Genomic DNA, 15,532 nt, shown 5'->3' with positions numbered 1-15,532 from the left:
TTTACGAGTGTAGTGCACCTCCTCATGGGTCACACTCTCAGCCTCACCTCCAGGGACCTGCCACGACTTTAGTCTGGTTATAGGTCTAGAAACAAACAGGGGTGTTGGGGGTGGCTCCTGAAGAGAATCAACATTATCTTACCTGGCAACTGCCTCAGGGGAGGCCATCCCTGTTGCCTCAGGCAGTGCAGGGTTTATCTCTTCAGACAGAAGTGGAAAGGCTGATGGCAGCATGGCTCAGGGAGGGGATGTTGCCACTACTGGGGATGGGGAAGCTGTTTCTTCTGGCAAAAAAGGTTCATCAGAGTTTACAAACTCAGAGTCCCCAGCTTCATCAGGGTCCTCCCACACATCCCCTTTCCAAGTTGCAGGGTCCCATTCTTTTCCAATCAATGCCCACACTTTAACAGCAGACACCTGGTTAGGCTGTACATGCACCTTTTGTTGCAGGTCAGCCACTTGCATGATAAGAGTTTGTGTTTGTTTTTTCACAATTTCAGCTCTTTTTCTACAGGAGATAAGGGTCTCACTCAGGTCAATCTTAGCAGATTTGAGGCTCAGTATCTGCTTCTGAAGCTGGGAGACAGAATCCCTGAGTTCATCATTTTCTTTCACCACTTTGTCCACTGAATTTAGGAGCAACCAACCAGCTTCATTATGTTCCTTGGTTCTCCATATATGGTCAAAGGTATTATGTATAGAGTCACTAAACTCCTTGCCTCTCATTAGTGGTGAATCAGGAGTGTCAAATGCATTTATTTTGCAAACTCTCTAAACAGTTCACACCAACGACTATCAGTGTTCGCCACAATATTAGAAGTAGAGTCCTTAGCATTTTAGGGTCTAATCATATTAAGCAGCAAACTCCAGAAACCCCCAAACTAAGAAACTCCATCCTTAATATTCCGTTCCTCTAGAACCACACCGCTTGTACCAAAATCTCTATTAGGGTTCTCTAGAGGGACAGAAGTAATAGAATATTTATATAAAGGGGATATTAACTATTAACTAGCACGATCACAAGGTCCCACAATAGGCCGTCTGCAGGCTGAGAGGCAAGAAGAGCCAGTCCAAGTTCCAAAACTGAAGAACTTGGAGTCTGATGTTCGACGGCAGGAAGCATCCAACACAGGAGAAAGATGTAGGCTGGGAGGCTAGGCCCGTCTCTCGTTTCACATTTTTCTGCCTGCTTATACTCCAGCCGTGCTGGCAGCTGATTAGATGGTGCACCACCCAGATTAAGGGTGGGTCTGCCTTTCCCAGCCCACTGACTCGAATGTTAATCTCCTTTGGCAACAACCTCACAGATACACCCAGGATGATCAATACTTTGTATCCTTCAATCCAATCAAGTTGACACTCAGTATTTATCATCAAACCTACTATTTTGAAGGGCTCCAAAACAATCTACCATGAAAAATGGTGTCCTCATAATGGAAAAGTTGAGATACACACCTAAGTGGAGTAACATGCAATCACAGACTCTCAAGGATTACCTGGTTCATTTATTTACCCTTTAATGTATAAATTCCCTGTCGAATACTTCTACGAAGTAATAAATCATTCAGCTGATTCTGAACATCTCCATCTACAGGCAAACCACGAAGGAACCCATCTCATGTTTAGCCAGCTAAGAGTGTTTCTCCAAAAGCAGCGGAAAATGAAAAAAAAAAAAATTTGCAAAACAAACTGCATATTGAAATTTCAGTAAAACCCTAAGATTAATACTCAGTTCTTTTTTTTTCCAATCGCCTAGGTGATTATTTAAAAAAATTTTAAGAGCCTCCTAGAATTACCAGTTGTCATGGTGCCAATTTCACTATAGATGGTATATGCAAGAGCCTTACCTTCCTGGCAAAATTCTTTGAAAACTGTTCTAAAATACTTAAAATGAGTTACTAGATAATTTCAGTAGCACTATATGGACACACACCCTAAGTACATGCAAATAACACACTATAAAAGTGATGAGCTCAAGTAGGGCAATCCTTTCAGTGAATATTAGAGAAACTACGTTTAATAATAACAGAGGTATCGTTTAGTCTTCTCAGACAAAAGAATGAAATTAAGGGATTATTTTAAATCTTTGATCATTGCCTGGTATTATTTTCCCTCTGCCAAATAAAATTATGTATGAGTATGTCTCTTCTAAGTCCATCAAACAAAGAAACCTAAAATGATAATTTAAATGGTTCCCTGAAATACTTTGCTTAAATAATAAGCCTAAAGTAATACACACCTAGAGTAAAATAAACTGCTTCACATCTAGATATAATGGAAATAATTTTGCCCTCCTTACCTTATTCATGTTGTTTTCATCAACCACATCTTTGGATATATCCTGGATTATTTCTGGACACAAGATAAGGAGAATGATTTGTAGTGGCCAAACTGCTGCTTTACACTTGGTGCTTTCAGCAAAACCATCCACCAAGTCAAATAGCTTTTCTGCACATTCTGCACGAAAAATATATTAAATGACATTATTAGATAGGAACAAAATCCCTGGCATTAAAGTAAAAGCTGACACTATGTAAAAACCCAAGGGCAACATTTTTAAAAGATAAACATGGAACTTCATTTAAGCAACTACACAAATGCATTCTGATAAGTAGACAAGCAATGTAATATTCTCTAAGTGTTAGAAGAGTTATCTTGATCTCTCCTGGAAAAGCTTACATTTTAGAATGGATGATTGTGTATTTAGTCTCACCGTGAAGGGCCTTATGCAAAGTGTGATGTACCCAAGCAACAAAGACTGAACAGCTTCCCAAAAAGAATTACCAAAGTTCTCCAGGAATCTGTATTCTCTGCCTTGCAGTTGTGTCTTACATTATAGGTGAGAATATTACTACTTTATACACATCTCCCTAAATACAAAATAAAGCTTCAGAGCACATGCTTCTCTACAACAAAGAGCCAAACACCCCATCCTATCACAGCTCTAAAGATCTGACCTTCATTTCAAACTACTTTGTTTGCTCCAAGGAAAGGAAGAGGGTTGGGCGTAATTTAGAAATTAAGAGAAAAACAGTATTTCCTATTTGACACCAGTTGACAATAGAAGATGTAAAAGCACCTTTATAACACAAATAACTTGGAAAATGATGATAGGTTTTTATGTCACAAGTAGGCATTTAAAAGACAAAAAAAAAAAAAAATCAATCGTATCCTTACCAGCCATATCAGTCTGTGGGATCTGGTATAGTTTTGTAAATTCATCTGGATAATTTTCTACCCAGTTCCAAAATGCCTATAAATAAAGAACCACATGTCTTTATATGAAAGCAGTGATCTTTTGTAATATAGTAAATAAAATGTCACAAACTTCTAACTTCCTTCATAATAATATTACAATGTATTCTTCCTCAAAATTAATGTGAAACCATCACTCAAGTCATAACTTTTTGATTCAGAATGCTAACAGCAGCAAATTTTATCATTGAAAACAAACTTTGAATACCAGAAAGGTTGTAACTTACCTTTTCCAGGCTATTTATAACTGCTAACTGCGCAACCTTCTTTAGGGCTTTAAATTTAAATGCTGTTTCTGGAAAAAACACAATGTTTAAAAATTAACTCTAGAATAAGTTAACACAAATACAACTCAGAGCAAAATAACTTTCCATTTACATATTACTTTTGCTCCAATATTATCTGTAAGCAATGAAAGGTAAAGACACCTAACATAAACCCAAAACTCGATAGTTGTCTGCTAGGAAAGAAAAATTCCATACACAGCAAATATGCTTTGGACGTCCATGATTGTGAGCTTTTCCTTTTGTTTTTAATAACTTGCTTTTTCAAAAAAAAGTATAAAACACACACAGGATATTGATTCTTCCTATCCATGAGCATGGAATGGTTTTCCATTTGTGTCTTCTCTTATTTCCTAGAGCAGTGGTTTGTAGTTCTCCTTGAAGAGGTCCTTCACATCCCTTGTAAGTTGGATTCCTAGGTATTTTATTCTCTTTGCAGCAATTGTGAATGGGAGTTCACACATGATTTGGCTCTCTGTTATTGGTGTATAGGAATGCTTGTGATTTTTGCACATCGATTTTGTATCCTGAGACTTTGCTGAAGTTGCTTATCAGCTTAAGGAGATTTTGGGCTGAGACGATGGGGTTTTCTAAACATACAACTACGTCATCTGCAAACAGAGGCAATTTGACTTTCTCTTTTCCTAACTGAATACCCTTTATTTCTTTCTCTTGCCTGATTGCCCTGGCCAGAACTTCCAATATTCGGTTGAATAGGAGTGGTGAGAGAGGGCATCCTTGTCTTGTGCCAGTTTTCAAAGGGAATCCTTCCAGTTTTTGCCCATTCAGTAGGATATTGGCCGTGGGTTTGTCATAAAATAGCTCTTATTATTTTGAGATAAGTCTGATCAATCCCTAGTTTATTCAGAGTCTGTGGCATGAAGGGCTGAATTTTATCAAAGGCCTTTTCTGTATCTATTGAGATAATCATGTGGTTTTTGCCATTGGTTCTGTTTACGTGATGGATTACTTTCATTGATTTGCGTATGCTGAAACCAGCCTTGCGTCGCAGGGATGAAGCCAACTTGATCATGGCGGATAAGCTTTTTGATGTGCTTGTTGGATTCAGTTTGCCATTATTTTATTGAGGATTTTCGCATCAATGTTCATCAGGGATATTAGCCTAAAATTGTCTCTTGTTGTTGTGTCTCTGCCAGGTTTTGGTATCACCATGATGCTGGCCTCATAAACTAAGTTAGGGAGGATTCACTCTTTTTCTATTGTTTGAAATACTTTCAGAAGGAATGGTACCAGCTCCTCCTCTGGTAGAATCTGGCTGTGAATCCATCTGGTCCTGGACTTTTTTTGGTTGGTAGGCTATTAATTATTGCCTCAATTTCAGAACTTGTTATTGGTCTATTCAGGGATTCGACTTCTTCCTGGTTTAGTCTTCTGAGGGTGTATGTGTCCAGGAATTTATCCATTTCTTCTAGATTTTCTAGTTTATTTGCATAGAGGTGTTCATAGTATTCTCTGATGGTAGTTTGTATTTCTGTGGGATTGGTGGTGATATCCCTTTTATCATTTTTTATTGCGTCTATTTGATTCTCCTCTCTTTCTTCTTTATTAGTCTGGCTAGTGGTCTATCTATTTTGTTGATCTTTTCAAAAAACCAGCTCCTGGATTCATTGATTTTTTTTTTTTTTTTAAACAGAGTCTTGCTCTGTCGCCCAGGCTGGAGTGCAGTGGCACGATCCTGGCTCACTGCAAGCTCCGCCTCCCGTGTGCAGGCCATTCTCCTGCCTCAGACTCCCGAGTAGCTGGGACTACAGGTGCCGGCCACCACACCCAGCTAATTTTTGTGTATTTTCAGTAGATGGGATTTCACTGAGGCCAAGGCGGCGGATCACGAGGTCAGGAGACTCACTGATTTTTTGAAAGGTTTTTTGTGTCTCTATCTCCTTCAGTTCTGCTCTCATCTTAGTTATTTCTTGTCTTCTGCTAGCTTTTGAATTTGTTTGCTCTTGCTTCTCTAGTTCTTTTAATTGTGATGTTAGGGTGTCAATTTTAGATCTTTCCTGCTTTATCTTGTGGGCATTTAGTGCTATCAATTTCCCTCTACACACTGCTATAAATGTATCCCAGAGGTTTTGGTACATTGTGTATTTTTCTCGCTGGTTTCAAAGAACACCTTTATTTCTGCCTTCATTTCGTTATCTTCCCAGTAGTCATTCAGGAGCAGGTTGTTCAGTTTCCATGTAGTTGTGTGGTTTAGAGTGAGTTTCCTAATCCTGAGTTCTAGTTTGATTGCACTGTGGTCTGAGAGACTTTGTTATGATTTCCATTCTTTGGCATTTGCTGAGGAGTGTTGTATTCCAATTATGTGGTCAATTTTGGAATAAGTGCAATGTGGTGCTGAGAAGAATATATATTCTGTTGATTTGGGGTGGAGAGTTCTGTAGATGTCTATTAGGTCCACTTGGTGCAGGGCTGAGTTCAATTCCTGGATATCCTTGTTAACTTTCTGTCTCGTTGATCTGTCTATTGTTGACAGTGGGGTGTTAAAGTCTCCCACTATTATTGCGTGGGAGTCTAAGTCTCTTTGTAGGTCTCTAAGGACTTGCTTTATGAATCTGGGTGTTCCTGCATTGGGTGCATATATATTTAGGGTAGTTAGCTCTTCTTGTTGCATTGATCCCTTTACCATTATGTAATACCCTTCTTTGACTCTTTTGATCTTTTTTGTTGGTTTAAAGTCTGTTTTATCAGATACTAGGATTGCAACCCTGCTTTTTTTTTGCTTTCCATTTGCTTGGTAAATCTTTCTCCAACCCTTTATTTTGAGCCTATGTGTAACTTTGCATGTGAGATGGGTCTCCTGAATACAGCACAGCGATGGGTCTTGACTCTTTATCCAATTTGCCAGTCTGTGTCTTTTAATTGGGGCATTTAGCCTGTTTACATTTAAGGTTAATAGTGTTATGTGTGAATTTGTTATTATGATGCTAGCTGGTTATTTAGCCCATTTACATTTAAGGTTAATATTGTTATGTGTGAATTTGTCACTATGATGCTAGCTGGTTATTTTGCCCATCAGTTAATGCAGTTTCTTCGTAGCATAGATGGTCTTTACAATTTGGTATGTTTTTGCAGTGGCTGGTACTGGTTGTTCCTTTCCATGCTTAGTGCTTCCTTCAGGAGCTCTTGTAAGGCAGGCCTGGTGGTGACAAAAATCTCTCAGCATTTGCTTGTCTGTAAAGGATTTTATTTCTCCTTCGCTTATGAAGCTTAGTTTGGCTGGATATGAAATTCTGGGATGAAAATTCTTTTCTTTAAGAATGTTGAATATTGGCCCCCACTCTCTTCTGGCTTGTAGGGTTTCTGCCTAGAGATCCGCTGTTAGTCTGATGGGCTTCCCTTTGTGGGTAACTCGACCTTTCTCTCTGGCTGCCCTTAATATTTTTTCCTTCATTTCAACCTTGGTGAATCTGACGATTATATGTCTTGGGGTTGCTCTTCTCGACGATTATCTTTGTAGTGTTCTCTGTATTTCCTGAATTTGAATGTTGGCCTGCCTTGCTAGGTTGGCGAAGTTCTCCTGCATAATATCCTGAAGAGTGTTCTCCAACTTTGTTCCATTCTCCCCATCACTTTCAGGTACACTAACCAAATGTAGATTTGGTCTTTTCACATAGTCCCATATTTCTTGGAGACTTTGTTCGTTTCTTTTCACTCTTTTTTCTCTAATCTTGTCTTCTCACTTTATTTCATTGAGTTGATCTTCAATCTCTGATATCCTTTCTTCTGCTTGATCGATTTGGCTAGTGATACTTGTGTATGCTTCAGGAAGTTCTCATGCTGTATTTTTCAGCTCCATCAGGCCATTTATATTCTTCTCTAAGATGGTTATTCTAGTCAGCAATTCGTCTAACCTTTTTTCCAGGTTCTTAGCTTCCTTGCGTTGGGTTAGAACATGCTCCTTTAGCTCGGAGGAGTTTGTTATTATCCATCTTCTGAAGCCTACTTCTGTCAATTCGTCAAACTCATTCTTCGTCCAGTTTTGTTCCCTTGCTGGTGAGGAGTTGTGATCCTTTGGAGGAGAAGAGGCGTGCTCGTTTTTCTTTCAGCCTTTTTGCACTGGTTTCTCCCCATTTTCGTGGATTTATCTACCTTTGGTCTTTGATGTTGGTGATGTTGATACTATTCCTTTCTTAGTTTTCCTTCTAACAGGCAGAACCCTCTGCTGCAGGTTTGCTGGAGTTTGCTGGAGGTCCACTCCAGACCCTGTTTGCCAGAGTATCACCAGTGGAGGCTGCAGAACAACAAAGATTGCTGCCTGTTCCTACCTCTGGAACTGTTCCTACCTCTGCAGAACAACAAAGATTGTTGCCTGTTCCTACCTTTGTCCCAGAGGGGCACCCACCAGATGCCAGCCAGAGAGGACACAAACAAGTGGAAAAACATTCCATGCTCATGGATAGGAAGAATCAATACCATGAAAATGGCCGTACTGCCGAAAGCAATTTATAGATTCAATGCTATCCCCATCAAACTACCATGGGCTTTCTTCACAGAGTTAGAAAACACTACTTTAAATTTCATATGAAACCAGAAAAGAGCCCGCATAACCAAGACAATCCTAAGCAAAAAGAACAAAGCTGGAGGAATCACACAACCTGACTTCAAACTATACATGGCTACAGTAACCAAAACAGCATGGTACTGGTACCAAAACAGATACATAGACCAATGGAACAGAACAGAGGCCTCAGAAATAACACCACACATCTACAGCCATCTGATCTTTGACAAACCTGACAAAAACAAGCAATGGGGAAAGGATTCCCTATTTAATAAATGGTATTGGCAAAACTGGCTAGCCATATGCAGAAAACTGAAACTGGACCCTTTCCTTACACCTTATATAAAAATTAATTCAAGATGGACTAAAGACTTAAACGCAAGACCTAAAATCATAAAAACCCTAGAAAGAAACCTAGGCAATACCATTCAGGACACAGGCATGGGGAAAGGCTTCATGACTAAAACACCAAAAGCAATGACAACAAAAGCCAAAATTGACAAATGGGATCTAATTAAACTAAAGAGTTTCTGCATAGCGAAAGAAACTACCATCAGAGTGCAGAGGCAACCTACAGAATGGGAGAAAATTTTTGTAATCTACCCATCTGACAAAGGGCTAATAACCAGAATCTACAAAGAACTTAAATTTACAAGAAAAACACAAACAACCCCATTAAAAAGAGGATGAAGGATATGAACAGAAACTTCTCAAAAGAAGACAACAAACATATAAAGAAAAGCTCATTATCACTGGTCATTACAGAAATGCAAATCAAAACCACAATGAGATACCATCTCACGCCAGTTAGAATGGCGATCATTAAAAAGTCAGGAAACAAAAGATGCTGGAGAGAATGTGGAGAAATAGGAACACTTTTACACTGTTGGTGGGAGTGTAAATTAGTTCAACCATTGTGGAAGACAGTGTGGCAATTCCTCAAGGATCTAGAACTAGAAATACCATTTGACCCAGCAATCCCATTACTGGGTATATACCCAAAGGATTACAAATCATTCTGCTATAAAGACACATGCACACGTATGTTTACTGCAGCACTGTTCACAACAGCAAAGACTTGGAACCAATCCAAATGGCCATCAATGATAGACTGGATAAAGAAAATGTGGCACATATACACCACGGAATACTATGCAGACATAAAAAAGGATAAGTTCACGTCCTTTGCAGGGACATGGATGAAGCTGGAAACCATCACTCTCGGCAAACACAAGAACAGAAAACCAAACACCACATGTTCTCACTCATAAGTGGGAGTTGAACAATAAGAACACATGTACACAGCGAGGGGACCATCACACATCGGTGCCTGTCGGGGGGTGGGGGGTGGGGGGTGGGGGAATGGATAGCATTAGGAGAAATACCTAAGGTAGATGATGGGTTGATGGGTGCAGCAAACCACCATGGCACATGGACACCTATGTAACAAACCTGCACGTTCTGCACATGTACCCCAGAACTTAAAGTATAATAAAAAAATTTTAAAAACATATACAGGGCCAGGCCCAATGGCTCATGCCTATAATCTCAGCACTTTCGAAAGCAGGAGTGGGAAGATAGCTTAAGCCCAGGATTTCAAGGCTACAGTGTACTATAATCATGTCACTGCATGCCAGCCTGAGCAACAGAGCAAGACTCCGTCAAAAAAAAAAAAAAAAAAGCAAAAGCACAAGCGTTTACGGGAAATTTTTAAAACCATCAATGATTCTATCATTCAGAGACAATCGCAGTTAACATCTGGTGGTTTTACGTCCATCACTTTTCCTATGCATGTAGAAAACAAATATATTTAACATAACTGACATCACATAGGCTATATCAAACCTGTTCTTTTTCATAGTATCCCTAATTATTTCTATATCAGTAAAAACCCTTCTTTTTTTTTTTTTTTTTTTTGAGATGGAGCCTCGCTCTGTCCCTCAGGCTGGAGTGCAATGGCGCAATGTTGGCTCACTGCAACCTCCGTCTCCCAGGTTCAAGCGATTCTCCTGCTTCAGCCTCCCCAGTAGCTGGGATTACAGGTGTGCGCCACTACACCCAGCTAATTTTTGTATTTTTAGTAGAGACAGGGTTTCACCATGTTGGTCAGGCTGGTCTCGAACTCCTGACCTCGTGATCTGCCCACGTGGACCTCCCAAAGTGCTGGGATTACAGGTGTGAGCCACCGTGCCTGGCCTATTTTTGATGGCTGTATATGCAATAGTAACTATTACACAAACAATTAAAACATATCATGTATTTTTAGTATGATATACTTAATTCTTTTGGAATCTTAATGCTTTCAGAATATTACAGATGAACAACCTGTGTGTCTAAGGTTACAGATCTAATAAATGATTGAATTAGGCTTTAAAACCAAGGTCTTTTCAGTATGCTTTGATGTCCCTCATAATATTTAAGTCACTGTATTAAGTCACTGGTTATTTAAATGTTTTCCAGTTTTAACACTGAAGTTATTTCTGTTATCTCACTCTTATAAATAACATTAATAAATATTTTTATATCAAAATCTTTTCCCACATCACTGCTTATTTAAGATAAGGAATCTCTGGAAGTGTCTAGTCAAAGAGATGAATATTTTTAGGGCCCTTGAAAAAGATTACCAAGCTGCCTTTCACTAGGGTTGGGCCAAATGCTGCTATCACCAAGCAGCATACAAAAGTGCCTTCATCCTATCTTTGTCATCATAAAACCATGTTCATTTTCTTTATTTTGTTAATTGGAGTGTTCAAAATAGTAGACTGCATTTTAACGCAAGTAACAGTAAACATTTCTCCATCTAAATATGTTGGGTACTTTAATTTCTTCTTCTATAAGTTTATCGTCTACATCTAGAAAAAGAGTTATGTCTGGAAAAAATGACCTGTCTATAAACAATTTTACTGGCAATGGTCCCTCGGCAAAGAACTTCTCCTGTTGACTTTTAATGAAGGGATAAAGGTTTTTATTACATCTATGTAAGTGTCTAAGAGAGAGATGAGTCTTTTTTCTAGACTTGCAAATAAGTAACTCTCCAAATCAGTTTTTAAAAGTACCCCTTTGAATTCTCTTTGCTCTCACCCTCCATTGATTTCCAAATAATGACATTACTCTTCACAGTGCTCTTTAGCAACAACTTTACCTTTATGACATCTTAAATGTGTTATACACCATAATCTATTCTCAAAGCCAAAGTAAGTAACTTTCAGTTCTACAAGTTTCTTGTTGGACATCCTACTGATAGCTCAAACTCAGAAGATCTAAAACTGAATTTGTCATTTTTCTGGTCAACCCCTCTCTTCTGCCATCAACCTTTTCTTCCCTTTTCTGCTCTAACCAGCTTATTCTGTAATATTTGGTGATATCTCTCTAACCTCATATATCTAAATTAACTACCAAATGCTATGTATTCCATTTCTTTTTTTTTTTTTTTCTAGATGGAGTTTCGGTCTTGTTGCCCAAGCTGGAGTGCAATGGCGTGATCTTGGCTCACTACAACCTCCATCTCCCAGGTTCGAGGGATTCTCCTGTGCCTCGGCCACCTGAGTAGCTGGGAATACAGGCGCGTGCCACCACACCCGGCTAATTTTTTGTATTTTTATTTTATTTTATTTATTTATTTAGAGACGGAGTCTCACTCTGTTGCCCAGGCTGGAGTGCAGTGGCACAATCTTGGCTCACTGCAAGCTCTGCTTCCCGGGTTCACGCCATTCTCCTGCCTCAGCCTCCCAAGTAGCTGGGACTACAGGCGCCCACCACCACGCCTGGCTAATTTTTTGTATTTTTAGTAGGGACAGTGTTTCACCGTGTTAGCCAGGATGGTCTCCTGACCTCGTGATCCACCCGCTTCAGCCTCCCAAAGTGCTGGGATTACAGGCGTGAGCCACCGTGCCCGGCCCATTTTTTGTATTTTTAGTAGAGATGGAGTTTCACCATGTTGGCCAGGCTGGTCTCGAACTCCTAACCTCAGTGATCCGCCCACCTTAGCCTAACAAAGTGCTGGGATCACAGGCGTGAGCCACTGCGCCCAGCCTCCACTTCTTTAAATACCTATCAAACTGGTCCCCATCCTTACCCTACCCCATTCCATCATCTGGATCTCCACAACTCTCATTATTTCTCACTTATATTACTGTATAACCAAGTCCCAGAAGTTCAGGTAACCCTCTACCAAGCCATCCTGCAAATTTCAAGCAAAGGGGTATATCTAAAATAAAATACTGATTAAGGTATTCCCTACCTCAAAGCCTTTCTATCACTTCCCAGGGCCACTAAAATAAAGCTTCGTAGAACTCATAAGCACAACAGTCAAGTATTTTGGTTCTAGAGACGAGCAGATGTGAACTCAATCTTTACTGAACAATTACTAGCTCTGTGACTTTGGAAATTTACTTAGGCCTCAGTTTCCTCATCTACACAAGAGATGATAATATTAATACTAGTATTGCGTCACAGGGTTATTGTAAGAATTGATGAGAAAAGGCATGCAAACTGCATAGCACAAGGCCCGGCGCAGACTGAAAATATAACAAATGTTTCTCTCTCTCTCTCTGTCTCTCTCGATATATCTATAGAGATACAGATATATCTATAGATAGATCTGGATACATACATATAGATTGATATATCTATATACAGATAGGTATATCGAGAGAGAGAGAGAGAGACAGAGAGAGAGAGAGAGACAGAGAGAGAGAGAGAGAGAGAGAGAGAGAGAGAGAGAGAGAGAGAGACAGGATCTCACTCTGTTACCCAGGCTGGAATGCAGTGGCACGATCACAGCTTACTGCAGCCTCAACCTCTTCCTGGACTGAAGTGATCCTCCCACCTCAGCCTCCCAAGTAGCTGGGACTACAGGTGCGTGTCACCACACCCAGCTAATATTTTTTTTTTGTAGAGATGGGAGTCTCTCTATGTTGCCCCAGCTCAAGCAATCCTCCTGCCTCGGCTTCCCCAAAGTGTGGGGATTACATGTGTGAGCCACCAGGCCTGGCCATATTTTTATTAAAATGATCTGACCTATTCTTGTACCTTCACATCTTGCTCATCTCTCATCCCCTCAAACAAATATATACTTCCTCTCTCACTTTACACTCACCCTATTTGAGTTTATCATAGTTTTTTTTCCACAAATAAATTGATAATGACATCACTTGTCTCATAAACCATGCCATGAGCTCCTTAGGGACAGATTCCATATTTTATTAATTTTTGTAATTCCAGCACTTAGCATGGCTTCTTATACATAGTTTCTCAACAAATGCTTGTTGAATTGTATTTAAAACACATTACTACCTTTACTACTCATTACTGAAAGGGTGCATTCCTTCTACCACTGTCACCAAGAGCCATCTTTTGCTGGCCTATTTAATATTGGTTTTATACTTTATATATTTATCAGCATATATTCTAAATTTATGTTTATGAGGGAGCTGCATTCAATGGGAAAGTTACTTCAGTATAAAAGAAAGTCACTTACCCACACATTCAATTAGTTTCTCTTATTTGGACACAAGAGCCATTTCAATTAATTATTATGGATAGAACATTTCTATTGTTTTATAAACATCTATTCACAGGCAACCTGGACTAGACTTGTTTCCAAAACATCACTGAATAGTTATGAAAAATCATAAAATCCCACTAATACTTCTTAACTTTAATTCACAGAGATCTCTAAATTTTACCATTCAGTTCCTCAACTGCTCAACACTTAATAATAGATATTAAAATCTTGCAAATCTCAACTATTAATTCAATGGCGGTGTATTATAATCTAAAATAATTGCTGTCCACATGTTTGTATCTTGGCATAACAGCTAAAATCATCCCTATATTTTCCTTTATTAAGGTTACTGAATTAATTGTTGCTTGGCTTCACAATGGTAATGACCTAAAATCATAAAGTATGAACAAGGGTAATGAACAAGGGTAATATGAATAGAACACAGCTTTATATTATTCCTCTATATAGGTATTGCCTTTTTACATCTCTGGTGAGATAGTTATTGAGTTTAAAGCAAATATTAAGAAAACAAAACCAGGTATTTTGAAAACTACATTGCAGAACTGACGTTTCTGAAGCTAATATAATTCAATCTGTTTTAGGTCAGATATTAAAATTATTATTGTTTGACAATTCCTTAAGTTACAAATAAAAATATGTGTAAACTGTATAAGGTTTCATATCTAAATTAGCCAGGGTCTAATAATGCCAAAAACTAAAAAACATTTTTTTGTAAAATGAAATTTAGATATTCATACTCAGTTTATGAATACTCATTGATATCTGATTTACATGAACACATCACTGCTTACTACAGAATATATCTCAATTCCTTCTGATCATTTATTTCAATCCACATAATCATGTAAAGTACTTCCAAAGCTTTAAAGTCACATATTAGGTGTTATAATATCCCCATGGGGAACTACTACTGACTTGTTCTACAAGGAGACAAAACCAGCCAATGGAAGGTTAAGGGACTTTGTAATGCTGTAAAGTCAGTCAGTAGAGAGCTGAAAACAGAAATGTCAGAAATGAAATCTCTGGCTCAATTCATCCTCTCACCATAACATCACAATCTCCTCGTTCCATTCTGCAATAAAACTTTGATATCCCACTACAGACAATTTTGTAAAGCGCTATAACAGCTAAACAGATAGCTTCTGTAACCTATAGCCTGCCTTGAGAGATCAAATTCCAGAAAAATGAAATAATAGCACCCTTGCATTCTCTGTATTGAAAACAAAAATGGTAGTTAAGCAAAACTTTCCATTGCCAAGATTTAAAATGCTCATTTTCTCTACTGCATTATTTTCAAAGATTGAAAAATAATTAACCATATGTATTACTGGTTATTTCACAAGGAAATGTCATTATAAAATCCAGTTTGATGTTCTAGTTCAGCACGATTAATATAATTAGTACATTCATGATACTGGTTTTTGACCCAGTGATTTTTTTCAGATATATTATACATTTAAACTTACCCTTCAGGAGTCGTTTTAATTTTCCACAATCCACATTGATATACTGATACAATTCTATATCATGAACATCAACATTGTCTTCTGAACAAACAGTTAATTCCTGTAACCTAAAAAGTAAAAACCAAAAATAACTTATCAAATTAAGTATTAGGGGACAGGTGTGCTATCTCACACCTTTAATCCCAGCACTTCGGGAGGCCAAGGCAGGAGGATCACTTGAGGCCATGAGTTCAAGACCAGCCTGGGCAACATAGCAAGACATCATCTCTAAAAAAAATACAAAAATTAGCTGGGCATGATGGCACACACCTATAGGCCCAGCTACTCAGGAGGCTAAGGGAGGAGGATCTCTTGAGCCTAGAAGTTTGAAGCTGCAATGAGCTGTGATCACACCACTGTACTTCAGCCTGAGTAACAGAGTGGGCCCTATCTCTTAAAAAAAAACAAAAACAAAAAAAGTCTTAGGGTATCTCTAAAT

At 38.7% G+C, this 15,532-nt stretch overlaps 1 protein-coding gene across 1 annotated transcript in view; it reads right to left on the bottom strand.

Annotated features, from left to right (window-relative positions):
- LOC129533810 (neurofibromin-like) overlaps positions 1-15,532 on the bottom strand; it is a 122,862-nt gene that overhangs the window by 85,640 nt on the left and 21,690 nt on the right. The window contains 4 exon segments of the mRNA XM_063705966.1: positions 2,300-2,457; positions 3,178-3,253; positions 3,483-3,550; positions 15,055-15,161. Coding sequence (XP_063562036.1) covers positions 2,300-2,457; positions 3,178-3,253; positions 3,483-3,550; positions 15,055-15,161 — 409 coding nt within the window.

The sequence above is a fragment of the Gorilla gorilla genome, chromosome 4, assembly GCF_029281585.2.
Source record: "Gorilla gorilla gorilla isolate KB3781 chromosome 4, NHGRI_mGorGor1-v2.1_pri, whole genome shotgun sequence".
NCBI classification, from domain to species: Eukaryota; Metazoa; Chordata; class Mammalia; order Primates; family Hominidae; genus Gorilla; species Gorilla gorilla.
This window is presented reverse-complemented; position numbering and strand designations above follow the sequence as displayed.